We start from the raw sequence: 16,844 nt of genomic DNA, 5'->3' as shown, positions 1-16,844 counted from the left end.
TTGAGGAAGATTTGGAGTTTATTGGAGATGTGTTTTCTGACAAGCGTCCTAATTCACTGCCACAGTTTGTGTCTCAGTTTTCTGGACTGAATCCTCCACTTAGGGACTTATGTCTGATGTCATTCACTTCTTAATGCAATAAAGTCTTTCTATGAGGATGCATCTGTATGTGTCAAAATTAGTGGAGAAACAAGTGAACAATTTTGAGATAAAAGTGGGCTTGAGGCAGGGGTGTTTCATGTCACCGTGGTTGTTCAATATTTATATGGATGGTGTTATGAGAGAAATGAAGGGCAAAGTTGGGGAAGTTGGAGTAAAAATGTATGCTGAGGGAAGGAAGTGGTTGCTGAATTCAACCCTAGTTGCTGATGACACATTACTCATTGCAGAAAATTAAAGTGACTTAAAATATTTGGTCAGTGTTTTTGATAGTGTATGTTAAAGGAAAAAGCTGAAAGTAAATGTCAACAAAAATAAAGTGATGGTTTGTGAGTGGAGTAGAAGTGAGGTTGTGAATTTTGTATGCCCATATTGAGTGGGAATTGAATGTGAAAAAGAATGCAAAATAATTTTGAATAGTGAAGAAATGGAGGAGGTAAATGAGTTTAAGTACCTTGGATCAGTTATGTGTAAGCATTGTGGTACAGAAGGAGAGACAAGAGAGAGGGCATTGCAAGGAAGAAAGGTGGTAGGGTCTTTGGGACGTATCATGAATGGCAGAAGTGTGAGCATGGAGGTAAAGAGGGATTTGAGAAATACAGTAATAGTACCAACCCTCACATATGCAAGTGAAACATGGGCCTGGAATGAAAGTCAAAGGTCTAGAGTGCAGGCAGTGGAAATGAGTTATTTGAGGATGTTAGGAATTAGGTCAGTTAACCTGGGGATTTGACAAATTAACTATTTCCCGTATGGAACTAGTCTCGGGCCGAGAGTTCAAGCCAACTATGAGTATCGTCTGAGCTCAAATAAGCCTTGGATGGTACTTAAATACTTCGCTCACCGGCTCCCAGACTGAGACAGAATCGCCTTATTCACTGCCTGAAGACTAACCACATTTACCATGAAAGGAATAACAATAGTTCAGTGTTTCCTTTCATGAAATAATAAATAATTGCCCTTGTGGAATTATAATTAAAGAGCAAGGATAATTTAACCGATGGAAACAGAGAAGATCGAAAGCCACGCCATCTGGCGAGGGAAATTTAAAATACCTCTTCAGACACACATGGTTGGTTTTCGTTTACTCCATCAACTGCTCCGCAGCAGTCAACACCTCAGCGCGTGCCGCTCCAAAATTAACTCGCGGCAGTGCTTTTTTATATTTAGACTCGAGGAAAACAAGACCCTCCAGGACGAGCCTTCAAGAGACAACTTCTTTTGAAACCCATCAAAGATAAGTGCCCTCCAGCAGTGATTACAAATAGGTTTTACTATCAGGCCTGTTAGGATTATCGTTGTAACTCTGGGAGGCGCTTGCAGGGAAGCCTGCAACCCTGTTAGGGTGTAAGTTGTTGTGTTTTATGTGGAGTTGTCTTGGGGGAGTTCAGTGTCTTGCGAGAAACATAACCGTTGGGTACGGTAAATTCACTGAATCCCAACAGGGAGTGCATGTGGTGTGAGTAGAATGGATGGAATGAGTGATGAAAGTGTGTATGAGCGTTTTGGAATGTGTCACGTGGGTGAAGGGAAGAAGTGTGGAGTGGTGGAAGAAATGAAGTGACAGACTTTAACCCCTTCACTATGGCCGGGCGAAAACAGCACCCCTTGCTGTATCCGAGATCGCCGCGCACGCCAAATTTCAAATGTCGCCATTGAATATAACAAGCTTTCAGCCATAAACTCAACGCAATCATCATGTATTATATATGAAAACATGCAGAATTAAATGGTGCACATAAAGAAACTCACTATGGCCGGGCCAAAACAGCGCCCTGCGCCGTATCCAGGATCGCTGCGCGCGCCAAATTTCAAATGTTGCGATTGAATATAACAAGTTTTCAGCCATAAACTCTACATAATCATCATGTATTGTATATGAAAACATGCAGAATTAAATGGTGCACATAAAGAAGCATAAATTAATTGATCATTTTGAGATGTAAGCATAAATATAAATATAAAATAACTTGTATATTGGCTAAAGCGCGCCAGGATGCAGTATGCGCGTCCTCGGATATGGTACGGGGCACGCAAGGACGCAGTATATGCGTCCTCGTGTTGAAGGGGTTAAAGTGGTTTGGCCACATGGAGCAAATGGAGGAGAGTAAGATGACCAGGAGGGTGTATGTGAGTGAGAAAGAGGGAGGGAATGTTAGAGGATGACCTCCAGTGAATTGGAGAGATAGGGTGCAGAAGTATGTCAGGGAGAGGGGTGAAAGATCCTTGAGAAACTGAGCAGGCAAGGAGGGAGTGTCTGGATAGAGAGAGATGGAAACTCTTCTGCCGTGGCCATCCCCTGGTGGGAGCTCCTAGGAGCAGACATCAAAGACGAATGAATGAATGTAATTACAGTAAAACCCTTATAACTTGGCACTCTGTAACTAGGAATTTGATATAACTCGGCAATGCAACAAAATATTATTTTTGATTTTTTTTTATTCAAACAAATGAGGAAAAAAAATGTAAAAATTCATGCATCTTGGCATATTGCTGAGTTTTAACCACATCCTATCGTCTACACTCAGCATGCCTCACCCACATTTTCTTAGAAAGTGTATCCACACTTGGGCCACCTGATCTCAGTCTCCAGTACTCTCTGATTTATCTCGGTATGCTGCCGAGTTATCTCCATATCTCATGGTTTACATTTGTCAAGGCTTGCCCGCACTATTCCTGTATTGAAAACATCTATCCTCACTCTCCCTGCTTATTCCTGAAACACCCACGTGTTGTCTGCTTGGACTACATAACTACAGCAGCCCCTCCATTTGTATGTTTTAATTTAAGCTTTTACTGCTGCTGTGTAAGTGTAGAGTTTTCAAAATTTTGACTGTATATGCAAATGGGGGAAAGGGGAATGAGGGATTTGTATAACTCGGAATATTGAATAACTCGGCAAAGATGGGAGTCCCTATCATGCTGAGTTATAAAGGTTTTACTGTATGATCATACATGGAGACAAATCATGGCTGATTTGATTTATGGCATGCCATACAGTATTGTACTGTCTATGGATATTGCCTAGGTAGCCCTATGCTGATGATGCATGAGCTGAGCCTTGCAAGTCCCAATAGAGTGTGTGTCTCAAGAGAGCATGCATTACGTGGCCATTATTGGAGTGATAATTTAAATTTTCACACGTCTGCAGCTCAGTTTTCTTCCACGTACTTCATATACAGTACGTATATGCAATTTCCACAGTGTGAGGACTACATCTGTAGTGTGGCGACTAGGCCTGATAGGGGAGCCTCCCATAACCCATTTGGCGAGTGGGGTACCTCTTTGGCCGACTCGGTAAGGAGTGGCTCTCCCATCACGCTGGTCGCGGGTTCAATCCCAGGCAGCCGGGGAATACCCTCTCCTTGTTGCGATTAATTTGTTGTGTGTTTCGATACACGCAGAGGACATGTGGGACCGAGAGAATAATAGAAAAAAGAGAGTGGAAAATCTCTTCATTAAACATACACGTACATCACTGATTTAGATAGCTCTTGCAGGGTTGACAGTTCCATGGTAACTTAATTGCCATTCCTTACTAACAGGGTAGGACAAAACAATTTGCATAGTAAAGACTTAAATCATTCAGATGATAGGCAGATTTTGAAGGAGAAAATGTTATATGCCTGGTATTGGTCTTTGTCTTGGCTGTTGTTTAATATTCAACATGACCAGAGTCTCCATGATTGAAAATTGTTATTGTAGTGAATACACTGCAGTTTTTACATCTATTCAATATGATCAGAGCTTAGGAAAGATAAAATATTAGTATTGTAGTGATTATACACCTACATATGTATGAAAGATCGTTGACATTGCTGCATTTTATCTGGTGATAAGTACACCAGGTATTCGTTATATGCGAGGGTTACGTTCTGCAAAAAGCTCTCACAATGTGAATTTGCATATATTGAACTTATCATCCCATTAATTATAGGGGGTTATGTTCCATGACCCGTTTTCGAACCCTCTAACTATTTATTCTGGCACAGTCACAATAATAAAGCACTAAACCAACAATAAAGCACATTAGTACAGATAAGATGTAAAATATAATATGAAAATACATTGTAAACAAACAAAAACTTTAGGATCAGATGGAGAAAATGGGTAATTATAGGCGAGGAAAGTGCGGGAAAACATTTGCACCCGCCGCCCTCTAGTGCGAGTTGGCCACCATACCTCACCAACCAGTCACACCAGCACTGCTACTCGCATAATACCAAATTTTTCTCGCATAAAACGAATACTTGGCACATTTAGGTTAGTCACATATGAGCGAATTCGCATATTTCGAACTCTCATATATCGAATATATGTATGAATATGGTAAATTTTGGGGGGTTTGACTTTTGACTGAAATTTTTACTCCTGAATAGGGAATCACTGTTGACCAGAGTACTCAAGGATTCCCTTAGCCGAGGAGGCTATACAACAATGATTGCCTGTGTGAACCCATCAAGTGACAACGTACATGAGACAATAAATACACTCAGATATGCTGAACAGACAAGAAACATCAGGACAAGAGTGCAGGCTATGTCGACTATCAAGGTAAGCAGTTGTGTACACTTTTTTATTTGTTCATATTCTCGGCATCAGTCTTGCATATTGATTCATTTACTATAATTATTATTATTATTATTGTGACCATCATCATTATCATCAGTTTTCTTACATAGATGGAATGAGCAATCATAAGAATCCCCACAAAGAAGGAAGATGAAAGAAAAAATGAAAGATCACTAATAAAGTTCACCACACTATGTGATGCCCGAATACTCTAAGTACAGTCACCTCTTGATTAACGCAAGGGTTACGTTCCTGGAGATGTCGTGTTATTTAAAATCGTGTTATTTAAACATAATTTCCCCATAAGAAACAATAGTAATAGGGGGGTTACGTTCCTGGACACTGGGAAAGTCTACCTATTTTGGGGATTTTGTTACTCTAACCTTAAAAAAACACATTACTAATATATTAGTAGGTCACAGAAACAACGGTCACTGTTCTTCCCCTAAACCTATCAACAGTGGTGTTCCACAGGGCTCTGTCCTATCACCCACTCTCTTCCTGTTATTCAGCAATGATCCTTCTATAACAAACTGTCCTGTCCACTCATACGCCGACGACTCCACTCTGCATTATTCAACTTCTTTCAATAGAAGGCCATCCCAACAGGAAGTACACGACTCCAGACTGGAGGCTGCAGAACACTTAACCTCAGACCTTGCTATCATTTCCGATTGGGGCAGAAGGAACCTTGTGTCCTTCAATGCCTCAAAAATTAAATTTTTCCACCTATCAACTCGACACAATCTTCCAAACACCTATCCCCTATTCTTTGACAACACTCAGCTGTCACCATCTTCAACACTAAACATCCTCAGTCTATCCTTAACTCAAAATCTCAACTGGAAACTTCACATCTTGTCTCTCGCTAAATCAGCTTCCTCAAGGTTGGGCGTTCTGTAACGTCTCCGCCAGTTCTTCTCCCCCGCGCAGTTGCTATCCGTATACAGGGGCCTTGTCCGCCCTTGTATGGAGTATGCATCTCACGTGTGGGGGGGCTCCACCCACACAGCTCGTCTGGACAGAGTGAAGTCTAAGGCTCTTCGTCTCATCAGCTCTCCTCCTCCTACTGATAGTCTTCTACCTCTTAAATTCTGTCGCGATGTTGCCTCTCTATCTTCTATCGATATTTCCACGCTGACTACTCTTCTGAACTTGCTAACTGCATGCCTCCCCCCCTCCCGCGGCCCCGCTGTACACGTCTTTCTACTCATGCTCATCCCTATACTGTCCAAACCCCTTATGCAAGAGTTAACCAGCATCTTCACTCTTTCATCCCTCACGCTGGTAAACTCTGGAACAATCTGTATTTCCTCCTGCCTACGACTTGAACTCTTTCAAGCGGAGGGTATCAGGACACCTCCTCCCAAAATTGACCTTTCTTTTGGCCACCTCTTTTGATTCTTTTTTTCTTTTTTGGGGAACAGCGAGTAGCGTTTTTTTATTTTTTTTATTTTTTATTATTTTTTATTATTGTTTCCTTTTTTTATGCCCTTGAGCTGTCTCCTTTGTTGTAAAAATAAATAAAAAAATAAAAAAATAAAAAAACGTTCTCATTTTATTTACGTCATTTGTGCTTCACTTTCAACACTCGACACTTGCGTTGGCCACCGTCCCTCCCCACCCTGTGTTCTGACGCTCTCCTGAAAATTGGTCACTTTCTATTATCAATTTCATGGCTCTACCTAAGCCAATAGCTTTAGATTTATAAGCATTCGTTTAATCCATCCTTCCTCTTCAATCTGCCTCAAACCCGAAGTGTCTACATCATGTGGTGTTTCTGTGGTGATGTGATGAAGCACAGTAACTTTTAGGTCAGAGCAAACTTGTGTTCGCAGCGCTGCGTACGTTGTGGTTGGCCGCCACCCTCCCTTCCATGCACTCGACCCCGTTACAAACCCCCTTCATTACCCTCATGTTTTCAACTTGATAACCCTGAAGGGTGGTGGGATGCATCTTCACTTCCACCATCACCGTAATGAGATTGAGCTACAGGATGGCCACCAAACTGAGGTTGCACAATAACGGGGCTCAGCCTTCCTGTTAAGACGAGGGGTTGGAGTTCAATGTTGTTGATGTCACTGTCTCCACCACTAGCACTGATTTCAAAGCTTGAAAAAGTCACTTTCACTATCACAGAGGTCTTTTCTCCCCCCCCAGCATACCGATCCAAAATTTCCAACTTCTTTTCATTGGTGAGAGTCTTTCTTGACTTCTTGGCAGCACTTTCCTGTGAGGAGGTGGAAGGACACTTGGGTGCCATAGTAGAGGTGAAAATGCAGTGTATTCCAGAGAAACGTTCCACTCACAGTGCGGGCTAGCTAGTAGCTTCAGACTGAGGAGAAACAGAGCGTCTCAGCTCAGTTCCTGCCAGAAGTAGCGTGGGTGCACGTGACGTCATCAATTAGATGCGCGTTAAATCGAAAATATCGTGTTAGTTAATCGTATCTCCTCAAATATAAACTCATGTTATATAAAGAACATGTTGTTTAAACTCGTGTTAATCAAGAGGTGACTGTGCTGTAATTTTAAGTTTAGAATTAAGAAGATATGAAAGTTAAGTAACACTTAACAGTCACATACCATTCAAGTACAATACATTTTTAAGTTTTAGGATCACTATTATGCAGATTATAGTATTGCTTAGCTTATTATAATGTTGGGACTTGAAATATTTCATACCTCCGTCAAGATGTGGTTAGCATGTCTGACTACGACCCTGCAGGTCTAGGTTTGAATCTTGGCGCAAGCAGTTGGCGTGCAGCTCACCCACTTATTCATCCTCTCTTGGGTTGGTCTATAAATGTGTACCTAGGGAAACCTGGGGATGGTAAACTGTGACAATGCTGAACTTTACATTGGCCTGTGTCCAAGGGTAATGGGTTCTTACCCACAGGCTCAAAGAGCCAACAGTTTAGAGATGACCACTGCAGCTGCGCACAGTTATAGGGTACGGACCCAACTTTACCTTTACCTATACCTTGAAAGTTGGCCCAAAGCAGTGGCTTCATGTTATACATATCGTTCAGAGACCGAAAGCTTCCAAATATCCAGAACAATTTTAAACAATTGTAATTTGCCTCTATTTTTTCTTCATGTATTCAAATTGCTTAAATCTGCTCAGAAAGCAATATAATAAATGGAAATTTGTAAAAAAACATTGGATCATGGCACTTAGGATTTAAGGTAGTGAATATTTTTTAAAGTAAAAATTTGTACAACTTTGATCTCTGGCATCTTGAATGACCCACTGTCTAACCCTTTCCCAGGCACTCATAGAAATAGTGGAGGTATCAAAAAACCCTTTTAGTATGTTAAAATTGAGGATTTTCTAAGACATTTTTACTCATGAAATTTTTTTTTATTTGACTCACCCATCCATTGCAGAGTTGCATATTAACCCTTTAACTGCTAAATGCTCGCAGCGAGCAGTTGCACTTTTTTTTTTTTATTTATTTATTTATTTTTATTAATTTTTTTTTTTTTACAACAAAGGAGTCAGCTCAAGGGCACCAAAAAAAAAGGAAACAATAATAAAAAAAAGCCTGCTACTCGCTGCTCCCATTTGCTGGTGGTGCTAAACGCTCGCTGCTAGCTCCAGTCGCACTCAAATCTCCCACATATGATAGTGTTCTAACAATAATTCTCACCCCACAGGACTGCCAATTCAGTGGGTTTCCACTAAATTTGGTGGAAAATCATATCAGCCTAGTGCGGAAACTCTATAGACAAGTAACTGGTGGATTTTCTTGTCCAATATAGTGGCATTTTTGCATAGCTTCACTTACCACCTTACTGGTTCTCTGATCAAATAGTTGTAAATTTTGCAGTTGGTAATACTACCTTGCCAGCACCTCATGAAGAGATGTCCGCAGTTGCCTCAATATGGCTGACTGTCGCGCGTGCACTGACGTAAGTGTTCACATTCAACACCCCATGAACGTGCATGTATGTTTGCAGGAGAGGCATACATAACTGAATCCTATAGATCTGAACCTCCTCTTTCCCATGGTGTTTTTGGTTTTTAGCTGTGATGAATAGTTTTTGAGATACAGAGGTTAAAAGAGATCCTCCCATTGGGCTGCCCGAGTGCGTGTGGGGGGGATAGTCGCCTCCCAAGCCCGTGCAGTGAAAGGGTTAAGGAAGTAGCCCAGTTTGCTGGTATTCACCCAAACCCCTAAATATCAGCATGTAGTACAACGTTTTAGCTATGTGCTGTAAGGTTTTGGTAAACTTGCCTCCAGTGTGTTAGGAGTGGGCAGGGTGAGAAGAGGAGCAATTTTATGAAATCCACTCATTTTTGACTCTCGGCCCATACTGGCACAGCTCCCAGCATAGCTGCCAGGTGTACTAAAGAGCTGTGATTAGCTGGAGGGTGTGATGAAAGATGCTTCTATTGGCTAAGACAAACAGATGCCATGTACATCATCACCAGGTGGCGGGAAACGCTTGTGAAAACACGTGTATTTGGTATCCCGACCAGGCTTTCACATGGCAAAGGGTTAAGACTGAAAGGGAGAAAAAAAAATCATAAAGCTAAAATCATTCATCAGAATATATTAAATTACAAATTTGCATACTTTGATCATACCCAGTTTATGAGTGCCTTAGTTTATGAGCGTTTTGATTCACAAGCAAAAGAAAATCACTAAAAATGACTTGGTTTACGAGCAGTGACTTGGTGTATGAGCATCATGTTTGTATGAGTCGAAGACGCGAGCTTGGGTTCCCGTTGTTTGCCACAAGACAAGAGCGCTCAGAGCAGAAAATAATAGGAATAGTGTCGCAAGCATTAATTACACTGGGCCTTTTTCCTTCAATCGTGTTGGCGGTAGGCGCAACAAGCAACTCCAACTTTTCTGAGTGTGCGTCACATACGACCATGGTTGGTTGCCCATTGGCGAGATTCTCGAAACTCTTATGAGCAGTGCCTTCACCACAATTCTCAAAGCGCTCCGTAATCGTAACTATGCACGTAAGTTAAGGGTGGGTTGGGTGTAGTCATAAGCCTTACGAGGTCTCGCTGATTTACATGAAATGCATTATAATGAGTTTTTCCCCAACATGAAAATAGGAAGAACTTGTTCAATTAGTAAATCTATCTATTGCAATGAGCAATCAACAGCAGAGATATTTATTTAACAACTTTTGTGTGTGGTGATGTTACAAAGGCAAAACTTTCCGCAACATTCTAGAGTCACACAGCTGTCACCGCTTCCCGTGGCTGAATTATTGTGCTCCGAGAAGCCTAAATAAAGTGTGAGAGAACAGTGACATGAAAAATGTTAGTCATTCATTGATATGTGAAGCAACAAATTATCTGAATATTACAGGGGATGCATCCATGGGCAGACATATCAGTTTGCCTAACGTCACCTTAAGTGATTTATTACATATATGATTCTATCCCACTGCCTCCCTATTTCTGCAAAAAAGGCTTTTTATTAGCATTACATTGACTACTGTTACGTGTTAATGAGTACATAGCAACTGTCTTGGCGAGGCAGTCAGTGATGAGAGGGAGCAGGTGACTCATTGCCATGGCGGGTGTGAGGCATGGCTCATGATTGGCTGACTCACCTCAAGCAGCGACTGTGATTCACTGGCAACCCTAATGACGTCACGTCGCAGCTCCCCAAGTCTTCCACCAATCAGCTGGGGTCTGCAGGGCTGCGATCTCTCTTGAGAATTAGCCTCCGTACGTGGACATGTGAACAACTTAGGTTAAGACAACATTGGCGTACGACAATGTAACCTTCGAAAATCTCGCCTCATATCCACAACGTAAACAGACCAGTCGCCCTGTATCCACATGGCTCTGTTTGCCAAAGTAAGGGGTGTTGTGGCTTGTGCTGTTGTTATTCAAATTATGGACTTGTTGCTGCAGTTAATTGGAAGGAAGAAGCCATGGTGGGTACGGTACGATCATGGCTTCAAAGATGGGAGGACAAGAGTGTTTACCCAAACCAACAACTCGCTTCCGGTTGGGCCTATGGGCAGCTGCAGTTGCTCGTAGCTCCAATGGTTGGATGAAAATGCCCAGTGTGATACTCCTTTAGTCTACTTTGTTCCCTCACAGAGGTAGCATCGCGTGCTCGTGTCCGCGTACATTTGTGCTCTAGTGTATGATCTTTGTGTTTTCAGCACTATGATTACTTCTATGCTGTATAAAATAACATGTAAAATGATTTTTATGTTAATATTTTGGGGGGATATGGGATGCATTAATGTGATTCCCATTAATTTAAATGGGGAAATTTGTTTTGATTTGCGAACAAAATTCTGGAACGAATTAAACTCATAAACTGAGGTATGACTGTACTTGAATGGTGACTGAGAGATTAGGAGAAATTATCGGTTAACATACAGTCCTTAGTTCCACTGACAGCTGATTGTTTTTAACCTTTATTGAGTGTAAATAATTCATAAGGTACCTATTAACCCTAACTTGAATTACTGCTCTTCAACTGGAATATTTATGGTAAGCAAGCAAATCATTCTTCCACCAGAGGAATAGGCTAACAACCATCATCTTTCAAAAAGGTTTTTAAGATGCTTTCAGGCTCCCAATGAAAAAGATCAGAATCAGCACGATGTTTCGAATGTTGCATTATAGGACAAAGCTCACACACAGAATGATGTGTTAGTGATAAAGATTGAATGTTTTTTGTGATCTTTGTGTGTAATACTTTTCAGAAAAGGGAAAATAAACGTAGATTGGAGGACGTGTCTGCCTGTGGTGAGGCATGGAAGAAACGAATTATGTCGACCGAGAAGGCAGAGCACAACAGCACCATTTCAACCCCAGGTCATAAGCCATCTGTACGAAAACTTGCTCCATTTTTCAACATGACTGTCACCACTCCATATGAGGACTTGGCCGATGGACTTTCAGAACCGTGAGTGGCTCAGTTTCCTGTTTTATTTCCTTGTTGAGTACATACATTTTATAATGTTTTAGAATGACATTCATTCTAGCATACAGTAAAACGAATGCATTTATGGAGAATTTGTTCCAGGCCCACTGTCAAAACAAAAGGTCCTACACAACATGGTAAATATTGGTTTTAAAAAAGTGCCCACCCATATCTCATTTCATCTCTTACAAGCTCCTCATTTGTTCATACTGTATATGGTCTCTGCTAACCTGGAAACCTCTCAAAAATTATAGGAAGCAGCATAGAGATCAAAGCAAATTTAAAAATAACAATGAAATGTGCAAACCAATGCTGCCTCAGGCAGTGGTATAGCCCAAAATGTCCTGCAACTCACCATAACTAAAACCATAAGGTGTGTTCTACTTCCTTTCTGCATCAGGGTTTGTTTTCCTAGACCCCCTAAGGGTCACTATAAGGCAGGTGAATATATCTCTAACCTCTCATGTAGGGATGTACCGATACCGAAATTTTGACCGATACCGATACCGATACCCCAATATTTGACCGATACCGATACCAATACTGATACCTGTGCACTGATTTTTATTTATGCAACAATTCCAGCAGCTAAAGGGCAATATCAAATGTTAAGAAAAAAAAGACCCACTACTCGTTGTTCCAATATAGAAGGGCAGTGTTAACACAAACCCCCAAGAGTTTCGACAAGGGGCGAGAGAGGAGGCGCCTCGTGAGGTCTAGTTGACTCAGCTAAGTTAGCTTTATCTTAATTGCCGTATATTTAGGCAGAAGACTGTGAAGAAATCCCGAGACCCTGGCAGCGTGCCCCGTTGCAGGGCGATCGTCTGACCGACTGAGGCAGGCAATTGAGGCCAATCCCGCGCCGAAGCTACTAGTGCTAAACCTGTATTGTACGCGTCCGCAGTACCAAGGGCTATACTGTATACTAAGTATTATATACCTTTTATTCAATGAATCTTATCGTTTAAAGTGATGAAAATTAAATCGCGGGAAATTCCAAACTACGTAGTATCATGATACTAGAAAATTACACCTTTCTAATATTTTTTCAACAATTTAGAAAATCCAATTTCTATTGAACAAAATTATTTAAGAGTGACATGCGATAAACAAAACTCCTTCAAGTATAGGTAGTATTGGCAGAAAATCAGCCGATACTGATACTGATACTCTTAAAATGTGCCGATACCACTGATACCGATACCGATACATCAGTACATCCCTACTGTCATAGAAGGGCTCAGCTCCTCTCTTAACACTTTATGTTTTCACATCTAATGGCTTAAGGCTGCTCTGCTGCCTGTACCCAAGCAGGTTTGCACTCACTTTTCAGTCATTTTTCCATGATTTTTCCTATAGTATCTCAGGATGTCTGAAGGTTATTAGATATTGTAAAAATCCATTAACATTTTAACCCATAAAGGATGGGGATGTTACATGAAACCGCTTCTCCCCATACGGCAGTGTTCTGATATTTTCCCGAAAATTGGTCACTTTCTATTATCAATTTCACATCTCTGCCTTAGTCAATAGCTTTACATTTATGAGCATTCCCTTTATCCATCCTTCTTCTTCAATTTGCCACAAACCCAAAGTCTCTATGTCATGTGGTGTTTCCATGGTGACACGAAGTGCAGCAACTTTTACCTTGCAGCAGGCCTGTGTTCGAAACGTTGCATATGTCGTCGGTGGCGCAGTGTAGCGAGTGGCCCTCCCACTCCCGGCGCTCCTTACACACTCACTCACACATACACACATTTTGCTTGCATCATGCCACATTATTGTAAAAGACACTTATATAGTTACTTCTTAATATCTATCTCGTGTGTGGTACACTTAGAAGCACTCACAACACAGGGAAACTTTACTCTCAGCACATCGCTTCACTCATGCCAGGGTCTCTTCTGCTTCGCTCTGTGCCTTAAATCGTATCCTAATTGGTCTATCTCTTACGCCATTGTATTTTCCAATCATTGCTGGTGCTGGGAGGACGGAGCCCCCGAAGGATTTTAACTTTTTAATGTTTTGCCTATTTTACCTAGCAACTGTGACATACGGTGGAGGGGCATTGCTGGCGCTGTTTCCGGTTGGAGGTTGGGAGGAGGGGTGCGGAAAGCTGGAGGGGAAAGTGTTAGTAGATTAAGAAAGGGAAAATGGAGAACCGTACCCATAACGAGATTGGTTTGTTTATACCACCATCACAAAAACAAAAACAAGTGGCCGATTTCTCTGGATTCGAGGAAAAGAACAGTGAGCTGCAAAATAGATTATTGCAGAGAAGAGTGAAAGAGTTGGAGAGTGATTTTGAAGTGGTGATGAAGATAGTGAGTGAGTTGAGAGGGGAGAGAGAGGAGGACAAGAGAGAAATAAGTGATTTAGAAACAAAAGTGGGGGAGCTTAAGATTCAGCTGATAAAATGCTCTGATGGGATAAAGGAAAGTGTGGATTCGGTGGAAAAGTTGAATAAGGAGTGAAATAAGTGGGAGGAGAAGCAAAAGGATGAAAAAGTGGAAGTGGAGCAAAGAGTTAAGAATTTGAAACAGAAAGTTGACGGATGATGCAAAGTGGGAGTGTGCAGAGCTTTAAGGAGATTGTGGAGGAGAGGATGGCTGAGAAGGTGGTGAAGGTAATCAAAGAAAATGAAGCACTGGTAAGAGGCACGGTGGAGAAAAAGAAGAGTGTCATTGTGTTCGGTGTAAAGGAGAAGACCCCAAACAAATCTGTGAGGGAAAACAACTTGAGAGATGAAGTGAAGGAGGTCGTGCAGAGGGTACAAGAATGGGGAAGAGACCTGCTGAAAGAAATAGATGACTGTCATAGGATTGGAAAATACAATGGCGAAAGAGATAGACCAATTAGGATACGATTTAAGAAACAGAGCGAAGCAGAAGAGGCCCTGGCAGGAGCTTGGAAGCTAGCAGGAGAAGACACCAAAATGATGTGGCTGAGGAAAGATCTGAATGAACAAGAGAGACAAGTTGAATGAACTTAGAGGTGAGGTTTGTGATTTAAATGAGGAAATTTTTTTTTTTATATATATATTTATTTATTTATTTATTTTTTTATTTTTATTTTTTGAGAGTAATGAGTATGAAAGCGAGGAAGTGGTTCATGGTGACGAGAGGAAGGAGAGAAAGAATCTAACAGAAAAGGAGGAAGGATGGAAAGTGTCATATACGAATATCAATGGAATAGTGTCATCGCGGATAGAGTTAACGACTACTTGAGAGACAAAGAACCTGATATTGTGGGGCTGACGGAAACTAAGTTGTGTGACCCAATTGAGGTGGTGGGGATTGGAGAAGGTGCATACAATATATGGAGGAGAGACAGAAAGAGAAAACAGGGAGGAGGTGTGATGTTGATTTTAAAGAAAGGCATTAGGGTGTAGGAGGTGATTGAGGGTGAAGGCTTGGCAGAGGTACTGAAAGTGAAAATTGTGGGTGCTGAAGGAAGAAGGAGGCAGCATGTAGTAGGGTATGTGCCACCAAGAACCAATGCATGGAAGGTCCGAGAATATGAACAAATGATACAAGGCACGGTGAGTTTGCTGGATGGAATGTTGAGAGAGGGTGAGAGGATAATTATAATGGGTGATTTCAATTGCAAGGAAGTAGAATGGGAGGATTGACAGATACAGGGAACAGAAGAGGCGTGGGGAGGAAGACTCCTGCAACTGGCAATGGAACATGTGCTGACTCGGTGGATTAAGGAACATACCAGATTTGAGAAAGAAGGCGAGGCATCAAGACTAGACCTGGTATTTAGCAAGGAGCCAGAAATAATAGAAAATCTTAAAGTAGATTGTCCCGTAGCAAAGAGTGACCATGCGGTTGTGGAATTTGAAGTGACAGAAAAGAGAAGGATTGACCGAAAAGAGGAGGATCACAAAATTGGGAGAAGTAACTACTGTAAGGCAGACTTTGTTAGCATGAGAACTTTTTTGAAAATGCAAATTGGAGTGGGCTGTACAAAGCCAAGAGTACACAGGATAAGTAGGAGGAGTTTTTAAAGCTATACAAGGAAGCTGCAAATTGATATGTCCCTAAGGTAACCAAAAGGGATTTTGGTAAAAAGGAGTGGTTTAACAAAAGATGCGAGGCAGCTAGAAAGAGAAAGGAGGAAGCTTGGAAGGGATGGAGGAGACGAAGAAGAATCAGCTCGTGGAACAATTTCAAACAAGCAAGGAATGAATATACAAAGATTAGAAGAGAAGAAAAATGGAAATGTGAAAATGATATACAGTCGTCCCTCAAATAGTACAGTTTCGGTTTTATACGGATTGTCATGGAAGAATTATTTAGGATTTTTAAATTTCCTGCACGTCACACCAAGTGGCCATGGCGTGAGTGGCAACACTGTTCTACCAAAACACCTGTTGAAAGCACCCCAAAGCATTCGAGATAGGTGTTCACCTTGCAGAAGAATTCAGATTTCGGAGAAGTTATGTTTTGGGATGAGTTATGTTGCGGTAGGGAGAGCATATCACGTGAATGAGAGCAGTGTTTGCTGTATCTATCATAGTGTAAAAGAAATTCTTGCAGCAGTAACTGCCAGTGCTCCAAGAGTGCTGCAAGAGGGGAGATAAAGGCCATCCTTTTACTAAGCCTCGTCGTTGCTATGGTAACAGCGTCTCACTCGCAGCAAAATGCCGTACGCTGATCTTCCTGGTGATGTTTAACATGCATTACTAGCTGTCCTGGCTGATGAACTCCTCACAACAGAAGATGAAAAGGAAGCTACAGTGGTTACGGTGGCACAGAGAGGTGAAATGCAATGGAAACACTTATATGTGTTTGTTTGGGCTGCCATATTTGCTGCTGGTGTCATCACAGCACGAAGGCTCTCCATGCGCCACGGCTGCGTTTGAGAGGGAATCGGGACTCTCAGAACGTCCTGAGTGCTCTCAAACGCGTGACGCCGCAGCACGAGTTGCCAACTCGGCACATCCACTTGCTCCCAGCTTTGAGAGTTGGAGCGCCTCCATGGTATGATGACGTCATCAGCAAATATGGCTGCCCAAACAAACACATATAAGTGCTTCCATTGCATTTCACCTCTTTGTGCCACCATAACCACTGCAAACTCCTTTTCATCTTCTGTTGCAAGGACCTCGTCGGCCAGGACAGCTTGTGATGCATGTTTAACCATCGTCAGGAAGATCAGCGTACGGTACACCATTTTCATGCGTGGGAG

At 41.8% G+C, this 16,844-nt stretch overlaps 1 protein-coding gene across 1 annotated transcript in view; it reads left to right on the top strand.

The window, feature by feature from the left end:
* LOC127005782 (kinesin-related protein 1-like) overlaps nt 1-16,844 on the top strand; it is a 108,974-nt gene that overhangs the window by 37,790 nt on the left and 54,340 nt on the right. Inside the window, exons 7-8 of the mRNA XM_050874884.1 lie at nt 4,539-4,713; nt 11,428-11,630. Of these exons, the coding sequence (XP_050730841.1) occupies nt 4,539-4,713; nt 11,428-11,630 (378 nt within the window). The remainder of the gene's footprint in view (nt 1-4,538; nt 4,714-11,427; nt 11,631-16,844) is intronic.

The sequence above is a fragment of the Eriocheir sinensis genome, chromosome 31, assembly GCF_024679095.1.
Source record: "Eriocheir sinensis breed Jianghai 21 chromosome 31, ASM2467909v1, whole genome shotgun sequence".
In the NCBI taxonomy this organism is placed as follows: Eukaryota; Metazoa; Arthropoda; class Malacostraca; order Decapoda; family Varunidae; genus Eriocheir; species Eriocheir sinensis.
This window is presented reverse-complemented; position numbering and strand designations above follow the sequence as displayed.